The sequence below is a fragment of the Octopus bimaculoides genome, chromosome 27, assembly GCF_046866305.1.
Source record: "Octopus bimaculoides isolate indiv1 chromosome 27, ASM4686630v1, whole genome shotgun sequence".
Classification (NCBI taxonomy): Eukaryota; Metazoa; Mollusca; class Cephalopoda; order Octopoda; family Octopodidae; genus Octopus; species Octopus bimaculoides.
In genome coordinates, this window is record NC_142954.1 from 15,030,516 (window position 1) to 15,049,462 (window position 18,947).

Consider the following 18,947-nt stretch of genomic DNA (forward strand, 5'->3'; position numbering starts at 1 on the left):
TAGATTACCGGCGAAAACAAAATAGACTCATCAGATGCGTAACTCATTAGAATTCCACTTCTTGGCAGCGTTGAGGATCTGCGACAAGGCGTTCATGCAACTACTGAGCAAAACGGCAATGCTCTGTACATACAGCATGCTGAAGGAATGATCCCAGCAAGGGTGAATCATGCAACGAAATCCGGAAGTTGGTTTAGTTTTACAACATATTGAAATGTCATTAACAACTTTGTCTGTGGTGTCCTTTCTTTCACAGACTATATATATAGAAACTGTTTTTATGGTGACCATCAGTGGTCGTAAGACAGCTACGGTAGTACTCAATGGCTACAGCAGTTTTCTATGATTCGTGACGCACACGAACTGAGCTACTTGGTATAAATATATCTTTTTCATCGTCGTCATGAGAGCGTTTTTTTGTTAATGATAAAATAAGTATTTTTGTATTTAGACTTCACACAAATTATGTTCTGACAACTAACCAAATATTTTGTTGTTACAAATTAAAGAATCCATTTTTGTTAAACAATTAAAGCTCATCATCAATAACATACAAGAGTTGTGTTACATGGCGATTTTAACACTATCAGTTGCCACATATCACTTTCCTTTCATACCTTCGTTTATCTGTACAGTTCAAAGTTGATTTTTCTTTAGAAGGGCTTTTAAGCCGAAATATTAAAATATAGATTAAAACCATAAGTATTATTTTTTTGTTTAACTTATATTTCCATTCCTTTATTTCCAACTTGCTAGAGAATAAACACTGTTCTAAATATGCATATATTTAGTTTTACTAAATGTAGGTAGTAAAAATGTAATTTTTGTGTAGGAGAGATAAAAACAACTATTAACTGAAAAAAAAAAAAAATGCAAAATGAAAATCGAGTGTTGATGGTAGCTTTATTAATATAAAGATTATATTAGAAATGTATCTTCAATAATAATAAAAATCGGTTTGAGTATCGGAAATCTTTCTCGGTTTAGAGTGGTAGATGTAAGGTTAGTTATAATCGTCTGCTGCATCGGAGAGCGTACTTCAGTGTTTCATATAAGAAAAATAGAGGAGCCCATTACAAGGAGGATTTTCAAGCTGGAAAAACAGAAGGAAAATCATTCAAATGACTGGAATATTAAGTGTGTTAGTGGGAGGGAGTGGGGTGAGACGATTCTTCGTTGTTGATGAACGAAATTCCAATTTAGCGTGTGAGAGTTACTATAAGATATAAAGATATGGCAAGATTAGATATTAGATGCAAACCATGTTTAGAACAGATGGAATTAATTAAGCAACATATGGTATCAGATAATTGTTTAAGTGATCAAATTATTATATTTTCTTCAAAAATATATTTCATTGATGCTATTTAAAAATATTTGAAAAAGAAAGAAACTAAGATGAATAAATAAATCATTGAAAATACACCAGAGAATAGTTCCGAAAAAATGAAAATGAATTTAAAAAGAATAAAAATGGTCAAATGTAAGATGACTGACCTGCAGCTGGATGGTACATGATACTTGGTGGTGGTATCAGGCTGGAAGCTCGGGTACTTCCATCAGTACCCTTTATAGAGACTTTCATACTGAACTGATCGTGAGCATGGAGACGGAGCTGTTCTAAAGTGCTGGTTATGTCGTATTTATAGAGACGATCAAACGCCCAGAACATCTCGTGCTCGCCGCCTAAAATGCAAAACGTGCCTGCAAATTTGCATTCTCCATCTTTGCGACATACTTCGAACTCGACATCAGCAGATTGTCCAATGGTACGCAATAAGAAACCAGCATAGACTCGGTCTTTCTTTTTGGATTTCATTAATTCTGTTTCCAACTGTGGAATCGTCATACCATGGAAGATGAGGTTATCATAGTCGTAGTGTAATTTGTGATAATCGAAAGATGATTCTCCAGTCGAATGAGTTTTGGTTTGCTCGTTGTGGTTGGCATCGGAACTGAAGGGATTGAGAGGTCTTTTAAGCCTGTGGATTTCGCAGTTGGCACTATCATATGGAAGTCCTCGATATTTCTGCAAGGCTTGCCAGATGGCCCAGATACGATCAGTGTTTGAATGATGTAAGTAAAAGAGTGGATCGTATGAGGTGTAATGAAGGGTTGACATGCTGTAAGGAGAGTTGCCTCCTACCCACGAGTGAATGGCATTATGGGAGATTTCGAACTGGATTTCAAAGTCGCAGAAATTAGTTTGTTCTAGTGCAAACAGAATTTGATCGTAGAAGAAATGTCGACCTTCAAATAGTTGGTGTCGCGGCGCTCTGGTCGTTATCTCATCAGCTGAATCAATATGTGCGTGATGAAACGGATTGTCTGTCTCTTCAGTGACCAATGTTGGCAGATGAGTGAACGGTGTCGTCCAATCCCAATAAGGAATACCTGTTTTGGCACCTTTCAGTTTCAAAGCGTCTTCCATTTGCTTCACAAACAGTCTATGCCAGTGAGGGAATGTTACCATTCCATGTTGGCAGCAAGCATATGCCGTACCGTTCGGGTATTTACAGCTAAGTGGCATGCCGTGATAAGCTGCAATCTTCTGGTAACCGTTTTCAGATTTGTCAGCCATTACGTCACTTAAAGCATGTCTTAAGTTGTCAATCTCTGACGGTGTCAAACTGTTAACGTTCTTCCTAACAATTGTTCCCTCGGCGTATTCCTTATGATGATGATCATGTTGGTGCACAGATCCTGTAAAAGAAAACAGAGCAAGCTATGAAGTACCGAAGAAGGACGGGTCATATCTGTATTCAAAGTAAAGATAAACTCTTTAAAACAATTATCTTACCTTTAGCAGGAGAATATACCAACGAAGGTTTAGGCAAAGAATTCTGGTCTAAAACAGCGCCATCTACTGTTATAATTTCCATCTCCAAATGTACTTTACTGTCGTGATGGAAAAGAGATTCCATAGCGATACCTTTCTCCTTCAGAACCTTTGTGATGTCCATTTTATATGTTCTATCAAAATGCCATGGCATTTCTGTTTCTCCACCCAAAATGAACACAACACCAGCTCCTGAACAACTCTTGTCGTCACATAATTTCAGGTGGACGTCGGCTGAGGTTTTGATGCCGTGGAGTAAGAAAGTGGCGAACACACGGTCTTTCTGTTTCAATTTCTGAATTTCTATTTCCAAATGTTCAGTATCCATTCCATGGAACTCGAGATTGTCGTATTTATACCCAAAACGTTTGTAGTCAAACAACATACTTGGGGTGGCCAAAGCTCGGGTGGCCAAATTGGGATTGGATTCCCAGGTGAATGGTTTCATAGCCAAAGACATTTGATCAAGGGCACAGTAAGCTTTGTCGAATGGCATCTTTCTGTATTCTTGTAATTCTTGCCAAATTGCCCAAATACGGTCGACCTGAAACAAATATGATAAACCAAAATCAAACACTTCCGGTCATTTTATTATAAAACACATAAAAGAAAATACATATGAAATTACACGTATGTATGTATGTATATGTGGGTTAACACTGGAAAGTAATAGGCATATATACATAACAACCCAACCAGTTTATTATTGTCTAATGGGGACATGATAATCTTTTCTACTCAAGGCACAAGGTCCGAAATTTTGGGGGAGGGGCCAGCCGATTAGATCGACTCCAGTACGCAACTGGTACTTAATTTATCCACCCCGAAAGGATGAAAGCAAAGTCGACCTCGGCGGAATTTGAACTCAGAACGTAAAGACAGGTGAAATGCCGCAAAGCATTTCGCCCGGCGTCCTAACGTTCCTGCCAGCTCGCCGCCTTGGAGACACGATAATGAAACCAAAATGCATTTTAAATTGACCCGCTTAGAATGACAGTTCTTTATCTGAGAGAAAAGATTTGCAATGGAGAAAAACCTCCTTGATTCCTATTAAAACGTTTATTTCCGGTAAAGTTCCTGTAAAGTCAGTAAGATGTTGTAGAATTCATGTCCCTCACTGCATGACGGCAACAACTATAACAAGAAGAATCTATTCTATTACGGGTACAAGGCCGTTTTGTGGCAAGTGGAGTTGTTGGGTACATCGACCCCAGTGTTTGACCGGTACTTATGTTATCGACCTCCGAAAATATGAACAGCAAAATCAATCCCGGTGGAATTTGAACTCAGAACATGAGGACGGACGAAATGGGGCTAAGCTCGCCGCCTGAATAATAATAATAATAATAATAATAATGGTTTCAAACTTTGGCACAAGGCCAGCAATTTCGGAGCCGGGGCAAGTCGATAATATCGACCCCAGTTCTCTTCTGGTATGGGCACAATGCCTTATATTTTGATGGAAAAAGGGCTAGTTGATTACATCAAATACAATTTTTGACTGGTACTATTTTGCGGACCCCAAACTGTTGAGAGACAAAGTCGACCACGCTGGCGTTTGAACTCAACTCAGAGCGTAAACAAAGAAAAAATATCAATGAAGCTTCACTTACCATAGAATGATGGATGTAAAATATAGGGTCGAAAGAACTGTATACCAAATTGGACATGGCATATTTCTGATGACCACCCAAGAGATAATGAATTGAATTGTGGACAACTTCGAACTGGACTTCAAAATCACAGAAATCTTCCTGTTCCAGCATTAGTAGAACTTGATCGTACAGCAAAGACGTTTCACCTCCCTTTGCCAGTTCAAATAAATCCTGTTGAACATCACGTACAGTGTATGTTTCTTCTGATTTGATGTAACCTCTGAGGAAAGGGTTCTCAACCACAACATCATTCCAAGCGTCATAGTAATCAGACCTGGACAAAACACTTGGTAATTTGTCAGAAGGCGTTGTCCAATCCCAGTAAGGAATTGCAACATTGGAACCATGTCTTCGTAGAGCCTCTTCGAATTGCAGTACATAGATACGATGCCAATGAGGGAAAGTTGCCATACCATGTTGGCAACAGGCGTATTTCGCGTTTTCTGGATCTGGACACATTGTAGAACCGTGATAATTTGCGACAGTCTGGAATCCGAAACTGCTCTCATCTTCCTTCATACGTGTTAAAGCAGACATGATATTTTGTACATCTCGTTCTTCTAAGGAGTTGATGTTTTGGCGAATTCTGTTGTGTGGAATAAATCTTTGCTTCTCATGTCCTGTTTACAAAGAAAGGCGAGATAACATTTAGACAAGAGAATCTAGAAATGATACGACAGATCAAAGAGAGAAGAAAATGGAGAGAGAGAGAGGGGGGTGAGAGAGAGAGAGAGAGAGAGAGAGAGAGAGAGAGGAATAAAGAGAAGTGAGAACGACTTACTCAATGCAGGAATACGAATAATGGTTGCTTGTGGGATTAAGTCTGATGGTAAATCAGTTCCATTAGCTGTCTTGATATGGTGATGGATGTGGAAATGAGAATCGAATTTCAATCCCATATCATGAAGAATATCGGTAATTTCCATCAGATAAAGACGATCAAAAGCCCATGACATCTCAGCGCTTCCACCCAAAATGGCGAAATGGCTGCCGTCGTGACACGAGTTCTTTTCATCACAAACCTGAAAGAAAGAAATTGATTTGGGGTTATTTTTACGGAAAGAAATAGCGGAGAGTGTTGGTGATGAGAAGGTAAACCTAAGTGCAGAGACGAATATCTGGTTAGTGTGTGTATGCGTGCGTTTATGTTAGTGTGTGCGTGTATTTGTATTACTGTTTCTCAGTGAGTGTACGGGGAGATACGTTTAAGTTTTTTGTCTGCGCGTTTATGTTAAGTTGTGTCTGATGTGTGTATGTGTGCGTATGCATGTGTTATGGTGATGTGTATGTGTGTATGTGTGTTTGCGTATATTGTGAGACTGTGTGCGTATGTTTGTGCGTGATACTTATGGTAGTGCGTCTACGTTTGTATTTATGTATCAGTATGTTAGTGATTGTGTATATATGCATTTTATGTTCGTTGCGTGTATGTGTTTGTGAGTGTATGTGTGTGTGTGTGTGCATATATATGTCTGCCTGTGTGTGTGTGTGTGTGTGTGTGTGTGTGTGTATACGTGTAGTTGCTGTGTTGATGTGTGTGTGTGTGTGTGTGTGTGTATGATGAATCATGCATTTTCGATATTGACCCAAGTGCTGTGTCGTTCAGGTTTGCAAAGGCGGCGTAAACTTACCTGGAAAGTAGCAGAGGCCGACTGACCGATTCCTTTCAATAAGAACCCTGCGAACATTCGCTCTCTTTGCTTCTGAGTCCTGATGTAAGCTTCCAGTTGCGCAATCGACATGCCATTCATTTCCAGCATATCGTATTCATAGTGGAAATGTTCTTTGTACTTGAAGACGGACGAGGGCGTAGAGTATTTATAGGTGTGAGGGTTCAAATTGTAGGGAGGACCGAACGAGAAAGGTTTCAGTGGTTTCGACATCATTTCAAGAGCACAGTTGGATTCGTAAGCCGGAAGACCTCTTAACTTCTGAAGTTCCTGCCAAATAACCCACAGGCGGTCAACGTTGGCGTGATGGGAGTAAAAAGCTGGGTCGTAAGCAGCGTAATGCAGGTGGTTCATCGAGTAGATTTCTTTACCACCCAGCCAAGAATGGATAGCATTATGAACGACCTCGAATTGAATTTCAAAATCGCAATAATCCGTTTGTTCTAAAGCCAAAACGATGTTATTGAACAACCAAGTTTGTTTTCCCAATTCGGGTTTCTCAAAAATATGTTCGCTGATATCACGGTGGGTCATAGTCTCTTTGCTGATATATGATATGTGACCGTGGTTAAAAGGGTTGAACATTTCGATGCCTGTGTATGGGTTGACGTATTTCTCCAAAGCGAGGAAGCTGGGTATTTCTGACATTGGATAAGTCCAGTCCCAGTAGGGAACACCGACTTTGGCGCCGTGTCTTTGCAAAGCTTGCTCGAACTGAACGACAAACAGACGGTGCCATTGAGGGAAAGTGGCCATACCGTGGAGGCAACAGGCGTAGCGATGTTTAGCTGTTGGGTTCGGACACATCGGTGGAATAGCGTGGAACGTTGCTATGCTTTCGAAACCGTCTGAAGACTTGTCCTTTTGCATTCGTTTTAAAGCATGCATAAGAGAATCGATTTCATCGAGAGATAAACGATTTATATTCTTTCTTACAAGGTTTCCTCGTACCAATTTCTCCTCGTCGCTCTCGGAATGGGCACCTGCAAACCGACAACAAATCTTACATCAATTCAACAAATAAGCAAGGCATTTTACAAAAACAATAACAAAAAAAAACATATGTAAATTGAAAGGAGGAAATCTTAAGGCATAAGAACATGACAATATATTGGATGTGATAGAAAGTTAATCTTACCATGTTTCGGAACAAATATAATGGTTGGTTCTGGAAATATTTTCTGTTCTACCTTCGATCCATTAACAGCTCTAACTTCTGTTTTAATATGGAAGTGACTATTGTGGTTGAGCCCTAACTTCACGAGTGAATCAGTGATCTCGTAACGGAAGAGGTTAGTGAATCTCCATGGCATTTCCGATTCTCCTCCCAAGATGGAAAACACTCCGGCGTAGTTGGCACAATTCTCTTGATTCTGGCCAGTCGGAGCACATATGTAAATTCTAACATCGGCAGAAGCTTTGACTCCGTGCAACAAGAATCCTACAAAAACACGATCTTGTTGGTTCCTGTTGTGTTGCAAGAGGTTTTCTAGTTGAATAACAGTGAGACCGTTGAAAGTGAGTGAGTCGTATTTGTAATGAAACACATTCTGATAGTCGAACACATCGTTTGCTCTGCTATGAGTGAAGGTCAAAAGATTGGAGTTTGCAGTTTTGTTGCTGAAAGGACGCATTGGTTGGTTGAGCAGTCCAAGAGCACAGTTGGCACTGTTATAGGGTAATTTACGGTAGCGTTGCAGTTCCTGCCAAATGGCCCACAGACGATCGATGTTGCTATGATGAAGGAAGAAAGCAGGGTCGTAGGCTGCATAATCAAGTGACGACATGGAATGAGGATCTCGACCACCAAGCCAAGAGTGGAGACTGTTATGAAGGACTTCTAAGTGAGTGGAAAATTCACAAAAGTCTGTTTGTTCAAAGGCGAACAGTGCATGATCATAAAAATAGTTGTTTCCGAAGAGATCCGGTTGAGGGTCACGGTCAGTTTCTGTGTTTTCAAACGATATCTTTCCTTTGAAGAAAGGATTCGACTCAATGTGAAGAGTGCGTGAATTATAGAACGTAGCTTCGCTGATAAGTTTCGGTAATTCCTCGAAAGACTTCAGCCAATCCCAGTACGGAACGGCAACTGAAGAGCCTCTAGCCAACAGTTCATTCTCAACAGACACTGTATATAAACGATGCCAGTGAAGGAAGTTGGGCATGCCGTGCAAACAACACGTGTACACTTTGCTACCGTCTTCGTTTGGACATTTAGCAGGAAGTCCGTGGAAAGCTGCTATTCTTCCGTATGTACCATCCATCTTGATCTGCTTGAAAGCATTTCTCAGAGATTCAATTTCACCGACATCCAAATTTTCCAAATTCTTCCTGATTCGATTAGCACTCGTCACAGGTTCGATCCATGCACGGTCTTCGCCATAATGACCTGCGAAAAATGAAAAACAAAAAGAAAGTAAAAAATACAGAAATGTCATTTAATCAAAGCTTCGACGATAGAGTTTGTAGAGCCATCTAAAATATCTTCAGGCAAATTGAATTATGAGGCATTCTGTATGTGGTGGGGAGGGTAACTAATATGGCATTAAATATTCGCTTATGTAATTATGGAATGAAGGTAATTTCGAGTTTAATTTTTCAAGGGAATTTATAAAACTAAGAAAAAAATGGATTCGATTTTAATGCGGGGATGGGATTATTGTTGAATGTAATTAAATGTAAGTTTTAACTTGCCTAATCCAGGTTCAAATATGACTGCAGGTTCTAAACCAAGACTTGTCACTTCAGCACCACTCATGTCCTTCAGTGTATATTCAATGTGATAGAGATCGTTGTAATGGAGGTGCAGTTGTTCCATTTGTCTAGTAATGTCGGCTTTGTACACTCTGTCGAACTTCCATGGCATTTCGTTCTGGCTACCCAATACGTAGAATTCACCAGCTTTATTTCGGTCAGCACTTCCATGCAATCGGATGTAATACTCAACGAGAAGGGACTGTTTGTGGCCCTCCAGTAAGAAAGTAACGAAAATACGATCCTTAGCTCGACGTTTGTTAATCTCTGTCTGCAATTGCGGGATGGACAACCCACTGACGTCAAGTGAGTCGTATTCGTAGTGGAAGCCTTTCGTGTAGTCGAACGCATCGAAAGGAACGGAATGTTCGCGGGTTTGCGAGTCAACGTTGATGTCGCTTGACAAACTGAAAGGAGACATCGGTTGACGAAGAAGCTCGATTGCACAGTTGGCAGAGTTGTATGTATTTCCTCGATGTTTCTGTAAAGCTTGCCAGATGGCCCAGATTCTATCGACGTTTGAGTGGTGCAGTAAGAAGATTGGGTCGTAAGCAGTGAACTCGAGAGAGGACATTGAATAGGGCTCAGTACCTCCAACCAAAGCATGGATATGGTTATGTGCAATTTCAAACTGTACTTCGAACGAACAAAAGTCTTCCTGTTCAAGAGCGAAGATTACTTCGTTGGTCAAAGAAGTAAATTCACCGAATTTCGGTTGGATGAAAAGGTCAGCCGAAGGAGCACGAGATGTAGTCTTTCCTATATGGTCGATCGAACCACTGAAGAATGGGTTGATGTGATTTTCGCCATTCACATCGGTATATTCTTCTTCAGCTACAAGGTTCGGAAGTGCACTGATCGGATTCAGCCAATCCCAGTAAGGAATTCCGCCGTCATAACCGTTTCGTCGTAAACCATTTTCGAAGTTCAACGTAAGTAATCTGTGCCAGTGTGGGAACGTGGCCATTCCATGATGACAACAAGCATATTTATGTTCGGCGTCAGGACTGGGACACCATTCTGTAGAACCGTGGAAAGCAGCCACTTGTTGATAGCCACTCGCTGTTTTATCTGCTTCGTATTTTACCAGGGCTTCTCTCAGTGCTGTCATCTGGCTCGCTGTTAGAGTAGACACTGCTTTTCTTGTACGGAAGTTTTCGTCAAATTTAACGTCTGTTTTAACTGAAATACAAGACGATACACAAACAAAATTAGGTTTCGCTCATATTCTATACATCAATGCTGACGGACGTAACAACACTATAAACTCGAATTGGGAGACCATTTTATGTTGAAAGCCATATTGAAGTTAAGTGACATCTCGCAAGCCATTTTTCAGAAAATATCTTTTACTCCTAAACCTATGAATTTATAGAATATTATTAAAAAAAAAAAAACGATACTACAATGTAAAAAGTTGGTGATTCTAAATAAATATCCCAACGATTAACTATTATTTAGTATTTTTTTTTATAGAATTTTTTGGATTTTAATGTTTTGAACGCAATTGTAATTATTTTAAACTAGTAATTACAAATATAAGGAAATATAGTGCTTCTAAATCTCGAAGAGCATTATAAAGATAACCTTTAAAAAATATCAAATTAAATTAAAGATATATTCTAATGTATAGTTTGAAATAAAATACTACACTTTTTTTTCAGAAGTCCGAGAAAAGTTCTTGAGAAGACTGCATGAAGCTGTTTGGCCTCGGCATCTTTACTTTTACTATAGACTGACCAAATTGATTGTATTCAATAACTTGAATGACTAAACTAACCATTTCTGGTAGTGCATAAAAGGAAATTTCAAGCAAGAGATAAAGAAACAATTTTCATTACCTTTGCCGGGTTCGAATATGACAATCGGTTGTGAAATAATGGTCGATGGTAAAGCAGTTCCATTGACATCTTTGATATCGACACGGAGAGTAAAATCGCCAAATGGATCAACACCCAAAGCTTTGAGTGAATCTGTAATTTCTTGTCTGAATAATCGATCAAATCTCCATGGCATTTCCTTGCTGCCACCAAGAACAGAAGTTGGTGCAGCTAGATATTCGTTGCCAGCTGCCACAACATAGAGATCGATATTTGCCGATGTTTTAATACCCTCGAAGAGGAAACCGGCGAATACCCGGTCATGGGTTTTCTTTTCATCGATGTGTTTCTGCAGTTCTCGAATTGACATGCCGCCAAACGACAGGCTATCAAACGTATAGCCAAGGTTGGCTTGGTAGTCGTACACATCTGTCGGTATTGCATGTGCTCTGGTGTGTTCGTTATTGTTGAAGGGAGATTCGAAAGCGAATGGTTTGAGAGGTCGATGCACTTCGGAATTGGCACAATATGCTTTATACGGTTTTCCTCTGTGTATTTGCAGTGCTTGCCATATGGCCCATAACCTGTCCACTTGAGCGTGATGTAACCAGAAGAGAGGATCGAACGAAGTGTAATGCAGTGACGACATGGAGTAGGCCTCTTTGCCACCAATCCAAGCGTGAACAAAATTGTGTGTAACCTCGAACTGAACTTCGAAGTCACAGTATTCATCTTGTTCGTAGGCCAATAACAAACCGTCGTATAGTGGACAATGGTCACCTTTGGCTGGTTGTTTCATCAATCTGCATAAAACAAAACAAGCCTCAATTATATCTTCACACAAAAAAAAAAATTCACTAATATTTATTTTAGCCAATACATGCTTATTAATAAATTCAAATTAATTAATATTTATTGAAAATATATTTTACTAATTGTTTTTCATTCAGTGATCGTCTCCCCATATCCTCCTCCAGTTCTCGAATATACTGCGGTAAAATTTTACAGAAATTTTCATGCAATTTCCTGTATATACCATCGATAATCAACCAATCAATATAGTTTAACTATGACCTTTGAAAGACAATCAACAATTAGTCATTCCTCTATTTGCTTCTGGTATATTCTGAATTTCCCAAAGGCGTCTCTATTACAATTCACTCAACATACCCGACTTGTATTAGCATTATCATCTCTCTCTCGCTTTCTCTCTCTCGTGAGCACGTGAGTGCATAGTCTGGGTTTGAAACCTGAACAGTCGTTTCGAAAGTAATCCTCCACTACGCTCAAATACTTCGATACCACCAAGAGCTATCATTCGACAAATGTCAAAAAGTGTACAAGATGGAATAACGATAATAATAACGAGGAAACGAAGAGCTGTTCTATGAAATGGAGAGCTGTTTCCAATCAATAAAAAACAAAAATCGATAAAGGGCCAGAGTTACAAACCTTGGATCAATATCGCGTGTAGTGTAGACCCCGGAATGGAGGAAGTCGATGGAGGCACGGAAGAAAGGATTCGGTTTAGTTTCCAATGTGAAAGGATCTTGATATGTTTCTTCAGCGACCAAAGAGGGCAGATGGGTGATGGGTTTTGACCAATCCCAATATGGTACACCAACTGTAGATCCTCTGTCAGCGAGGGCGTCCTCAAACTGCATGATTACAAGCCGGTGCCAGTGAGGAAATGTAGCCATTCCATGTTCACAGCAAGCAATACGATTTGGAGCATCTGGACGCGGGCATTTGGCAGGAAGACCGTGGAATTCTGCCAGAGCCTGATAACCATTAATGGATTTATCCAACATAAAACGTTCCATGGCAATTCTTACTCCATATTCTTCTTCTTTAGTGAGGACACTGACATCTTTACGTACCTTTACATCAGCTTTATCAACTTTGATCATCTCAGCTGAAATTAGAGAAGAGAGACACTTCAAATAGAGGTTAATTTTGAAATAATTCATTTCAATTAAAACTATTGTCTAAAATATTTCGACATTACATTTGCTGGGAGAACCTCCATGCGCTCTTTCCCAGAAATTATAATTTCTTGAATTATGTATCTTTCATCTTTTTCATCTTTTATATTTTTGACTAGATTTAGTAAATTTTCAGCGGCCATGCTTGAGCAGTGATTGGAGGGTTTTAGTCGAATAAATCGATCCCTGTACATATTTTTAAATCTTGTATTTATTCGCCGAACCCATTCCTCATAGTACATTTATGATTCTATTTTCTTAATTCATTATCAATAGAATATTATCATCATCATCATCATCTAATAATTGTATTACCTTCAGTTTGAAGAAATATTTTTAGGAAGTGGTAGACCTAAAACGTGGATGTTACGCCTAACTGTATGATGTAGACACAGCAAGGATAACCGTGTGAACACAACAATTTGCTACTTGGCTGACTTTAGCAACAGCTTAGTCTCTGGTGAGGATTCTTTCAAGAAGCCTGGTTACCTTGTTGCCTACATTTTCACTGGCATCAGTCCTACCATCCACACTTGATGTAATGAAGACCTTCAAATCACATCAGGTCACGGATTTTACAGTTTTCCCTACTTATAAATAACCATAGATCGTATTCAGTGACGCAGAGAGCTTAATTAATATTATTATGTCTACAATTAACCAGATTAGTAATGAAATCAGATAATTCTCAATTACAATGTGAACTTCATTTTACAAAGAAACAAACCTTATCTGCAGAATAAATCTGAAATGTTTCTGTTGTGAAGAAATCTTCAGATTTTACTTTCGATCAAATGATGCCGTTGTTTATCCCTGTTTATGTAGACTTATGAACAAAGCCCTTACAACTGTGAACATCCCATCTATTTGTATATGTGGAAGTACATTTAGTAATGTATTCTGTTTTATTTAGATTGTAATTTGAGGAAGATTTAGTTGCTATTTCTTGCTAGCCGTCTGATCGAATGGTCTAGTGACTTGTGTAATTTAGCGGTGTTTAAAATGAAGTTTCTGTTGAAATATGTTTAAATGGTACTTACGGTCGTGATGTCCAACTTCCGGTATGTAGGTAACAATCGGTTTCGGAATAACATCACTAGGCAGATGACTTCCGTTGATGGCAGTTACTTCGGCTTTCAGATAATAGTTTCCATCCAATTCCAATCCTAACGACTTGACAGTATCGGTGATGTCATGAAGATAAGGATAACCGAAATCCCATGGCATTTCTCTTTTGCCACCAAGGATGAAGAATTCTCCAGCGTCGTGATGGCAGTCATCACTCTTTCTTGAATCTTTGCTCGGGATACACACCGAGATATGGACATTAGCAGATGTCTTGATGCCGCCCAGTCGGAAGTTGGCGAAAGATCTCGGATGAGATTGACGTTCTTTTAATAAGCTGTCTAATTCGGAAATGCTCATTCCATTCAATGTGAGATCGTCGTAATTATATTCCAAATGATCGGCAGTAAATATATCGGCTGCTTTAGCGTTCTTCTTGGTTAGTTCGATCGGGTTAGAATCTCGTCCGAACGGTTCCATGGGAGTATGCAACAGGTTCAAACCGCAGTTAATTTTGCTATCGTGACCTCGATGTTTCTGAAGAGCTTGCCATATAGTAAACAGACGCTCAACGTTGGAATGATGCAAAAAGAAGAGTGGGTCGTATGAGGTGTACTCCAGACTAGACATAGAATAAGGATATCTGCCGCCAACTAAGAAGTGCACTGGATTGTGAGCTATCTCGAATTGAACTTCAAATCGACAATATTCTTCCTGTTCAAAAGCCATCAAGATGTTCTTCAGTAAGCTGTTTTTCTTTCCATGTGAAGCGTCGAAAAGATGGTCATCAACTGCTCTTGCAGTGACTTTCTTCTCAAAACCAATGGCACCCGAATAAAAGACATTTTTCTTTGCTTTCTTGCCGCTGGGGTCAATAAACAACGGATGCTGCACCAGTGCCGGCAGTTCGGATATCGGCTGTGTCCAGTCCCAATAGGGGACGCCATGAGTTGATCCATGAGTTGCCATAGCCTGTTCGAAGTGTACAAGGTACAGCCTGTGCCACAAAGGAAACGTAGGCATACCATGCAGGCAACATACCACTGTGCTACCATCGGCAGCTTTGCAGTCAGCCGGTTCTCCGTGATAGGCTGAAATAGCCTGGAAGCCAGTCGGACCTTCGTCCTTTTGCATAGAATATAAGGCCAGTTGTAGACTGACAACTTCATCCTGGGTCAGGCTGTCGACATTTTTGCGGACGAATTTACCTGAAGGAAAGACAGAAAAATAATGATTATAAGAGAATAAAAAGAAAAATATATAAATAAATGAAACGGAAAACATAGGAAGTTTAATATTTTACTTTGTTGAGGGCGGTGAGCTGGCAGACACGTTAGCACGCCTGGCGAAATGCTTAACGGTCTTTCGTCTGCCGTTACGTTTCGAGTTCAAATTCCGCCGAGTTACTTCGTAACTTTTCTCTCTTTCTAAGCGTCAGTCTAATAATATCAACTGCAAAGTTTCCGTGGACTTTTATGTTTGTTTTGTATTTGCTTCGTATATGTATACATGTGTGTGTGTGTGTGCATGTCGCCGCGGTTTTGTGGCACGGAACAGAGCAGACCTTGCTATTCACTCAAGAAAACATGTAGTAAATGATCCACACGCACTCAAGCAAACTGAGTCCCCAACTTGTTCCATTTGCCAAAAGGTTTGCAAGGCACCAGCAGGCCTCGGCAGACACGTTCGTGTCCATAGAACATTGTCAATGCATTATTTTACTGAACTCTCATTTGTCGTTCATGATAAGAGAATCCATCATCATTATTGTCATCATCATCATCGTATATATATATACATATATATATATATATATATATATATATGCCTGTTTGTGCACGTATATAGACACACATATATGCATGCAGCAACACATACACACATATACATGTAGTTTAGTTTTTACTCAGGAAGGAAGGCAGTGCTCATAATTCTTTACAAGGCTTCTGAGAGTGATTAGAGGGAGGAAGGAAAACACCCTGAATGATTGCGACAGAGTGGACAATGCAAAAGATCTTCAAGTGTCCGGGTGGGTGGTGGTGTTGACCTGGACAACAAGTTCAGTATAGTACCCACGAAGTCATTGTAGGATTTGAACTCACAGCGCACAAAGTGTAACAAATACCGCAAGGCATCTGATACAGTGTTCTTACAGAACCGCTAATCTCCTTGGGATGCTACTTATGTTTTCGACCTTGAAAGGATGAATGTGATGTTGACATTAGCAGGAGTTGAACTCAGAACTTAAAGAGCCTGAAGTATCTGACATCTGGCTCGAAGTTTTTCATCTGATAACTTTCAAAACCAGGACAGCAGCTGTCAAGATCGAATGCGAGAGGATTTTCAACTTCTGTGTGTTCAACAAACAACCAACGAATTTGTGTGATTAGAAGGAAATTTAGCTGCCCTCTCTAGCAAGTCGAATGTCCAAGTTGAGACTCCTATTTGGAGAGGAATATCTCGTCAATATATCTTGCGTTGAAACTTATGGCTATTGTCAACATAAAGATATAAAGAATTATTGATTTGATGGCATCGTAATACCACAGAGAGAATGTATGGGCTCATAACATAAATATGTATGTATGCGTGTATACATGTATGTAAGTATGTATGTATGTATGTATGTATGTATGTGTGTGTATGTATGTATGTATGTGTGTGTGTGTGTGTGTGTATGTATGTATGCATGTGTGTTTGTATGCATGCATGTATGTATGTATATATGTATGTATGTGTGTGTGCCTGTGTGTATCTATAAATGTATGTATGTATATATAAACACGGAGGCGTGTAGCTTAGTGGTTCGGGTGTTGGACTCATGATTGTAAGATTGTGGTTTCGATTCTTGGACCGGGCGATAAGTTGTGTTCTTGGGCAAAACATTTCATCTCACATTGCCCCCAGTCCACTCAGATTGCAAAAGTGAGTAATCCTACGTCAGACCGGCGTCCCGTTCGGGTGGGAAATGTATACGCCATGGAAACCAGAAAACCGGAATTTTGAGCCTGGCATGATTCAAGGAAGAAATATTTTTTATATAAATAAATTATTTTTTATTTTTATATATAAATATAAATGCATATATATATATAAATGGATGTATGAATGTGTAAATGTATGTATGTATACATGTAAGTATAAATGCATGGAATCTTTATTATCATTATTGTTATTCTGGTTTTGTTAAGTTTCGGTCTTATTTCTAGTAATTTTTATTTACATTCGTCTTATCAAGAATCTGGTTCCATCCAAATGCACGAAACTCCATCGCTGTTTGATTTTGCATCACAACAACGGGATAAAGCTGGATGTTAAACCTTTTAAAAGTCTTGCATGGTTTTACTCTTCTCTTTACAATTTATATTTACTAAGAGATCGAGAGAGAGAGTTAGGTGGTCTTTTTCTTTATATGAAAAGTGTCGCATTTCGCGATTGCCACATGTATATGTGTATTATATGCTATGATTTAGTTTTATTTCTATATTTCTTGCCAATGGAGAAAGAACCGGTCTCTAACCTTGATCCAAGACTCCGTCATTGGAATTTCAATAACATCAACACGGTAGTCATAGATGCTTTGGTCTTTGTGTGCAAGTCATTGTGCATCAGTACATGTGCAGATCACATGTCTAGACACATGCATATGTATGCATATGCTAAACTTTTGGAAAGTTTTACGTATTTTGACAATTCCATTGATGGCTCGTCTTGCAGTCTTTTAATTAGCTTTCTCCTTTCTGGTTTTGAGAAGCCTAATTTCTCCAGATCGGTACTGCCCCAATGTATGTATGTATGTATGTATGGATGGATGGATGGATGTATGTATGTATGTATGTATGTATGTATGTATGTATGTATGTATGTATGGACGGAAGGATGAATGGATGGATGGAGCAGTGGGTGTGTACATCCATCCATTGCTCGTGTATGAGTGTGTTTGTGTTTGTGTTGTATGTTTGTAATGGAAAGTATATTGGAACAAGAAACTCACCGTTTGTAATTACTGGAATAAACACCGAGACCTGTGGAGGAAGAAACAACAATAATCAATGAATGAAACATAGAGAGAAAGAAATTAACTTAAAATGCAATTAATTATAATTTAAAATGGATTAATAAACGATAGAATTAGAATGGAAATGAGAGAAATATTCTTACGATACAAAGAATCGTCGCGCCAAGCAACCATGGGTCGCGGGTGGGTGCCATGTTGTTGAGAAGAACAATTACAGCTTGGCCCTCGGGAGGAAAGACCACACTGTGGAATGGATGTCTGCAGAGAAGTATATATAGCGGTGAAGTTATGGAGAGAATCTATACATTTTGACAATGTGATCTGAACACGTGAAGCAGAGGTCTAGAAAATGGCGTAAACACGACACAGGTCAGAAGTTCAATTGTACAGATGAAAAGAACGGGTGATGTAAAAGAAAGAAAAGAAGAAAGAATATAGAACAATAGAAATAATAATAATAATAATAATAATAATAATAATAATAATAATAATAATAATAATAATAATAATAATAATAATAATAATAATAATAATAATAATAATAATAATAATAATGGTAATTGTTTACAGCTACCAGGGTGATGGAGGAGTTGACACATTAAGCACAGTTTACAAATCACGTAGGTGTTTTCACAGATATAGGATGAATGACAGGGGGCAAAAAGAAAAAGAAGAGAAAAAAATGAAGAATTGTAAAAACAAACTATATATGTTGAATGTAAGTACAGGTGTGATTGGAAAATACCTCACGGAATGACGACTGTGACCTGCACAATTACTGGCTGCCCTTTGGTAAGGCATAACACCCGTTCAGCCACCCTGCCAGGGATTCGGCGAAGTCATGGGACTGCAGAATCATGGTGGATTGTGAAGAGGTAACGGAAAAGCTCAAACGAGCCAACAGTGCTTCTTACATTGATGCTGAGCGGAGGAACCCGGGATCAAGAGTCAGGATCGCGAAGCTCCATCAAGAGAGTAACTGCAACGCATCTATAGGGGTCGTGTCCATGGTTGTGTAATCAGCTAATGAAAGATTCATTATGACCTAAGCTCCCAATTCAAATTCATAATAATGGGATTGGATGGCGACAGAGAGACATGGGAATCCGCAACAATGGTTAAGGAGCCCAGGAATCAAAGC

At 39.2% G+C, this 18,947-nt stretch overlaps 1 protein-coding gene across 1 annotated transcript; it reads right to left on the bottom strand.

Annotated features, from left to right (window-relative positions):
- Positions 1–884: 884 nt before the first annotated feature.
- Positions 885–18,042, bottom strand: LOC106867082 (hemocyanin G-type, units Oda to Odg). Its single transcript, XM_089343152.1, has 13 exons — positions 17,950–18,042; positions 17,783–17,813; positions 13,764–14,996; positions 12,191–12,653; positions 10,760–11,541; positions 8,859–10,100; positions 7,303–8,553; positions 6,126–7,147; positions 5,276–5,516; positions 4,453–5,114; positions 2,801–3,383; positions 1,498–2,703; positions 885–1,093 (listed from the first exon to the last, which is right to left on the bottom strand). Exons 1-13 carry the CDS (start codon positions 17,998–18,000, stop codon positions 1,089–1,091), a joined length of 8,772 nt encoding a protein of 2,923 aa, XP_089199278.1. The 5' UTR covers positions 18,001–18,042; the 3' UTR covers positions 885–1,088.
- Positions 18,043–18,947: the final 905 nt, after the last annotated feature.

Excerpts from the sequence above, each read along its gene's own strand:
- LOC106867082 (XM_089343152.1), bottom strand. The coding sequence starts at position 18,000 with ATGGCACCCACCCGCGACCCATGGTTGCTTGGCGCGACGATTCTTTGT. Across the intron at positions 10,101-10,759 it reads CATATTCGAACCCGGCAAAG|TTAAAACAGACGTTAAATTT; the intron begins GTAATGAAAATT and ends CTTGTATTTCAG. Across the intron at positions 5,517-6,125 it reads CGGCCTCTGCTACTTTCCAG|GTTTGTGATGAAAAGAACTC; the intron begins GTAAGTTTACGC and ends TCTTTCTTTCAG.